Source organism: Mercenaria mercenaria, chromosome 2 (assembly GCF_021730395.1).
Source record: "Mercenaria mercenaria strain notata chromosome 2, MADL_Memer_1, whole genome shotgun sequence".
Lineage (NCBI taxonomy): Eukaryota > Metazoa > Mollusca > Bivalvia > Venerida > Veneridae > Mercenaria > Mercenaria mercenaria.
The window spans coordinates 39593476-39599624 of record NC_069362.1 but is presented as its reverse complement, the minus strand read 5'-3'; the positions used below and the strand labels follow the sequence as shown (position 1 = coordinate 39599624).

Genomic DNA, 6149 nt, shown 5'->3' with positions numbered 1-6149 from the left:
TAATAATTTATAACTACAACGAAATAGAGAATAACTTCATTCACGAAATGGATAATATTTATTTCTGGGTAGCCGGCGACCGGCCACGCGAAGCCTATGAAATATATATTATGCGTTTAATTTTTTTTATTAAACTTCGAGTTTAATCATATTTTATTGCTTATTACTGTTTACATTTATACTAACAAACAGCAAAAATGTACATGTACAGCCAAGAAATAAGCAAATGGGTCGGGCCACAAGTACATGTAACTAACAAACTTATTACTAAAATGGATAATAACTACAACGAAATGGAGAATATTATTTCATAGCCGAAATGGCTAAAATTTGTATTACCTAAATGGAAAATAATTATATATGGAACATTTGAAGATCAATTATTTAAACCAAAGTTTTTGTCTTATTTACTTGCTCGACCTCGCAGAACTTACAACCTGCCGCAATAAGCTTGCATGATACTTGTAATATAATTAAAAATGGAAGTTGAAAATGAAATATTCAGTTAAGTCCAGCCTTTCATTTTGTATCCACTTATACTAAAGTGGGGATCAATTCATTCCGTATTCAAAAATAGTAATCATCTTAGAATTGTTATTTATCATTTCTATTGATTCTTCGAATTGAAAGTTTTTATTTGAAAATATCAAATGGCAGCGGTCAGATTTAATAGAGAGAGAGAGAGAGAGAGAGAGAGAGAGAGAGAGGTGGGGGGGGGGCGGGGGTTGGGGGGGGGGGGCGTGTAACAGAGAAGGGTGTTCTAGACCTGAATTCTTGTTCTATTTTTTGCGGAATTCAGCTTTATCATAATTATTCTATTAAATTACGGATAATGACTTCTGCGCACGATACATTTTCGATATGAAAATGATCCAGCATGTAAATATAAGAAATAAAAAATTATAAATTTATAATTGGTATTTTCCATCAGTAAGAAGTTAAAGTCATTGATTCATATCTAACGAATTTACATTTTTGTAACTACACTTTCATCGTTTTAAAAATAAATGTCCATTAAATTTCCAAATATATTCTTACAGATTTTAGAATACTAGATATCTTGTGAAATTTTTGTTTTCGTTTCACAAGACAGCTCCGCCACGTGATATATTAATCCGTGTGCCTTCTTATATAGTGGCATTGATGGTAGAAGGCATTAAATTGTATCATATCAAAGCCATCGAATATGCTTCAGTAAATTTTATGATCTGCTCTAATTAGGGAACCTCGAAAGAATCTTGATAATCCTAGGTGACACATGTTTTATCATGTCATTTTGCATAATAGTTACGTAATGATTTCCGGTAGATCACTTAAAACAGCAACTTCCGTGACATGTACATTTCATTCAAGTCGGAGAAAAAAATAATGAATATTTGAAGTTGTAGAAAAAATATGTATATGATAACAAATGACATTTTAAAATGTCAGGTACAAGTTTTATATATGTGGAATTAGACTGGAAATGCTAGTTCTTTTCTGACGAAAATAAGAATAAAGCAGACTTTTCAGGTAAGATATGATAAAAAATATACAATTTAATCAAAGCATATATACTGTAGAATAAATTACTTGACTGAAATCATCTTTACAGTGGCAAAACAATTCGTAATATAATGAAAATATTATGTATGTTTCCTTAAAAGTAATAATTTAATCATAAACTTTATGAATATCTTCCTTTGTAACATGTATTTTGATTGGCTGATTTATTTAACTCGAGCGAGCGATACACGCTAAGCGTATAAATTTGTACGCTAAGCGTATATTTTACCCGGTAAACGCGTAAAAATACACGGTGAGCGTGTACTTTTAAAGATCTACCGATTGAAATACACGGTAAGCGTGTAAATTTACACGGTAAGCGTGTAAATTTACACGCTAACCGTGTATTATGGTACCGCTCGAGCGATTTCAGACTTTTGACCCAAACGGTACGTCATATTTGTCAACCGTAAACAGCAAGCGCCTACTGAATTCTTACTGATTAATTACTATGAGCATTGTTTTACTGGAAGAAACCCGAACAACACCGATTCCAAAAAGTACCACGAATTTTCAACCCGAAAGTAATTCTATACACAGTTATTCATTTCCTTTTTCACACGTCTATCCGTAATGCGACGCTGTCGGCACCGCGAAGCAGCGCCGGTAGCTCTGCTGTTACATCGATTATAATCAAGTAATAACTTTTACTACAACATTGTATAATGTTATTAAATTGATCCGAAGGATACACCAGAATGTGCCAATTGAATAATCACAAATGAAAGAACAATAAAGAATAAATGCTTCAATTTGTAGAAAAATCTCAATATAAATCTCCGAAAGTAAATATACGTCCGCACTGATAAGAAAACTTTTTGGTTCTGCGTGGTCACCTGATAAGATCACGTGTTCATCTCATTTAACCCTATGTGGTCCAGTGCAGTAGAATAATTAATTCAATCGATCCCTCGATCGCCTAGTGGTAAAGCGTCCGCATCGAGTGCGGGAGGTCATAGGTTCGATCCCCGGCCGCGTCATACCAAAGACGTGAAAAAAATGGTACCATTAGCTTGGTGCATTAAAAGGGAAACAGTTATTGGACGTATATATAGTAACATAACTAAATTCATAAGATATAAAATGTACCAATGAACCACATCACATGGCAAACTTAGTACGAATGTTACTCAGCAAGAAATAGACTTACCCATAAGTATAAACTATACGAGAAAGGGTAAATGGCAAACTAAGCCTAGCTCTCTACCATTTCTGCTAATATTTTATTCACTTTTTAAAGAGTGTATAATTATTTTTAATTCTCATTCAGCGACTTGCAGATATAGAGGGAAACATTGACAAACTGAATGATGTATGCAACTCCTATCAGACCCAGTTACAGTATGTAGAAGGAAAACAAGGTAATTTATTCATTTATTTGTGCAAAACATTCTTCGAAACACTTGGAAATGTAATAATGCTGACATAATGCAATTACTTTAAAGCTTGTTGTAATTACGGGATAGAGATGAGATCATTGACATAGTTTAATTGTACTTTATTAATAAGCGGAGTAGAAAAATTCTAAGTTATGGATGTGCGTTTATCGAAAGGTTAATAACCAAATACATATTTTTTCCATACATTTTTCAACTTTTGCAGAGAATATTTTTTTTTACATATATTTTCTAATCAACTTAATCAATAGCTTAGCACGTTATTCATTTTAAAAATTTTACTGCCTCATGTACCCACTAAAAAAAATAGAGGGTTTATTCATCTTATGTTTTAATATCCGAAAAAAAATTATAAACTTGTTTACGACCTGTCAGCATTTAATTTTGCAAATTTACAGTGCTTCGGAGAAAACTTGTGGAGCTTTACAGTAAAACATTACGTGAAGTCTTGGATATCACCACTCAATGTTCAAAACAACGATATTAATATAAATGAGGTTTATGTCACACCAAATATGGTAGTTGAAGAAAAGGCAGACCCAAAGTCAGAAGAAGAGACAAACGCCTTTATCACCTCGTACACTAGACATGAAAAGCAAGCATCAGATAACAGAATGGCTGAATCAGCTAGTTTAAGAATTATAAGTCGCTATCGAGACATATTTCAAACGGATAATATGTGGCATAAGAAGATCTATATTGTTGGTGACGTTGGAACAGGTAAAAGCTCGTTATGCAAAATGATGATTTACAACTGGTGCAGATGTTTCACAGATTGCGAGAATGATCCTTCACATGATGAAAATATCAATGAAATAAAAAGTTTTGATTTTCTTTTCTTCATACCTCTAGAGAGAATGTCAGGATTATGTAATGATATTACTGAAATGATAACAGCATTTAATAAACATCTCACGTCAACTGAACTGATTATGAGAATTTTTGAAGAAGAATCAGAAAGTTGTCTGATTATAGCAGATGGGCTAGATGAATGGATTCCGTCAAAGGAAGCACCCGTTCCTCAGCATGTTAGTTATGGCATACCAGTTAGTGATGGAATAAAACATGCAACTCTGATAAATCTTTGCCGGCCTTCTGCTAAAGGACTACTGAACATGACATCGTCAGAGAGTGATCAGAAGATAAATTTACTCGGAATAAATGCGACGTCAACAGAAGAATTTACCAGAAAATATATGTCCAGGCTGAAACAAAATGAAGACTGTGTTAACGGTTTCATGGAGAAAATCAAATTGGCAAGACTTTAACATCTCGAAAAAACGCCTATGCTTCTTCAACAACTCGTATGGGTTTACTGCACTAGAAAGTACATTGGAAGGTCAATTAGCGATATCTATAGTTATATTCTTAACATTATGTTTGGCTGGTATGAAATCAAGCAACGAAATGACACAACAGATATCCACAATATTCCAAAAGAATTTGAAGAAATGCAGCTACCCAATCTGTTAGCGAGGTTCCCCAGATGTGAAGAAAATAAAAGATTTATTTTACTTTTGAGCAAATTTTCGTATGAAATTGTCACTGAAAATGTGACCTCTTGTATATTTGGTCGAATACGACTCCAGAAATGCGGGCTAACAAGAGAAGATACAGACATGTTAATCAAATTTGGGATTCTAGTTGAATACAGTTGCTTTGATCGGAATTACGAAAACACTCAAAAAACTTGAAAAGCGACATCAATATGATTAGGTATAGAAACAATCTACAAGAATATGACCAGTTAGAAGAACCTGAAAAGATCCAAGAATTGATACAACACTGTCTTTCGGAGAGTGGAAAAGAAAATCAATCTGTTGTCAGTCTTTGTGATATTATTATCAACGAAAATGCCATCATGCCTTTTCTTCAAAGGGTTTCTCCTGATGAAGTGTATTCTCTGCGTTTTCGAGAATATTTTATCCCAGATGTACAAATATTCAAGTGGACTGCACTACTTCGTCCATTACAATATCTATGCATAAACATCGATGCAATTTCTTCCGAACTGTGCACACATCTTAATTCAACATTAACAGAAACAGTATCTTTAGAAAACCTTGCACTTAAAAGTCACACAATCCAACCATTGAATTATACCATTGACTTGTCTAAAAATCACCAACTTCGTAGTATTTATAGCGAAAAATGTATATTTTTTGCTGTAGACTCTGCACATTTTGAAAATGTTACTATCATAAACGTACGACGTGCAAAACATAAGGTATGTGAACAATATTCATCCCTAATATCACAATCGGTGTCATTAAAGCATATTAAATTGAAGGGTATCAAATGTGACTTTACTGGTTGTGGAGGCCATGCTATTGTCCTGGATAAGCATGACAAGCTTCAAAGCATTCATTTAGAGCATTCTTCATTTGTGTTAAGTTCTTCAATAAGCGCTGAAAATTTAAAACATCTTTGCATTTCAAGCGGACGGTATGCTCAGGCAAACCATGAGAGATACAAACAATTAGCTTCTTCAATAAAACAGTTTCATTAAAACAAATAACTCTGAAAAATATCAGATGTACCGGTGATAATTTTTATTAGATCGATCTTTCTGAGCATCAACAGCTCCAAGAGCTCCATTTAGAGTGTGTTCCATTTATATTGAATACTGCAATTAACGTTCAGTCTCTACAAAACGTAAACATGTCGGGATTAAATCAATGTAAAGGAGACAACGGCACATGTGGGCAATTGGCATTAACATTAAAGCAAGCAGTGTCTTTGAAACGTCTTACACTAAAAGGGATCACGTGTAACTGTAAGATTGGACATACCTTTGACCTTGCTAACCTTCAAGAGCTACAACATCTTACTCTGATCCGTTGTATTAAAGTCTCTAGTGTCAACACTAAAACGCTTGAAACACTGCACAATTCCCAGCCCTCCAGTGACCTTAATTTACGTTGGCTTTGTGACAGTAAGCTGAATCACTTGGTACTAAGAGGCCAAAAGGAAATGAAGTATTTACTTTATACTACAAAAATAAACTCAAATGTACAGACATTACAGCAATTACAGACACTGGATTTGCTGTTCACGAACATTGAAGAAAACGCTCTCATCTTTACATTTAACATGCAAAACCTAAATAAAATCAGACTGAAACATGTCAAAATGAGTATTCAAACATGGCGCACATTCCTTGATAGTCTCGTTTCTCTCAAACATTCATTAAGAGTGGAGACCTAT

The 6149-nt window shown here is 33.9% G+C and overlaps 1 protein-coding gene across 1 annotated transcript; it reads left to right on the top strand.

Annotated features, from left to right (window-relative positions):
- Window positions 1-2766: 2766 nt before the first annotated feature.
- LOC128548460 (uncharacterized) lies at window positions 2767-4593 on the top strand. Its single transcript, XM_053523318.1, has 2 exons — window positions 2767-2906; window positions 3341-4593. The coding sequence occupies exon 2, from the start codon at window positions 3458-3460 to the stop codon at window positions 4208-4210; it is 753 nt and encodes a 250-aa protein (XP_053379293.1). The 5' UTR covers window positions 2767-2906; window positions 3341-3457; the 3' UTR covers window positions 4211-4593.
- The last annotated feature ends 1556 nt before the right edge of the window (window positions 4594-6149 follow it).

What these genes read in the sequence shown, in the direction of transcription:
- LOC128548460 (XM_053523318.1), top strand. Translation starts at nt 3,458, where the DNA reads ATGGTAGTTGAAGAAAAGGCAGACCCAAAGTCAGAAGAAGAGACAAAC.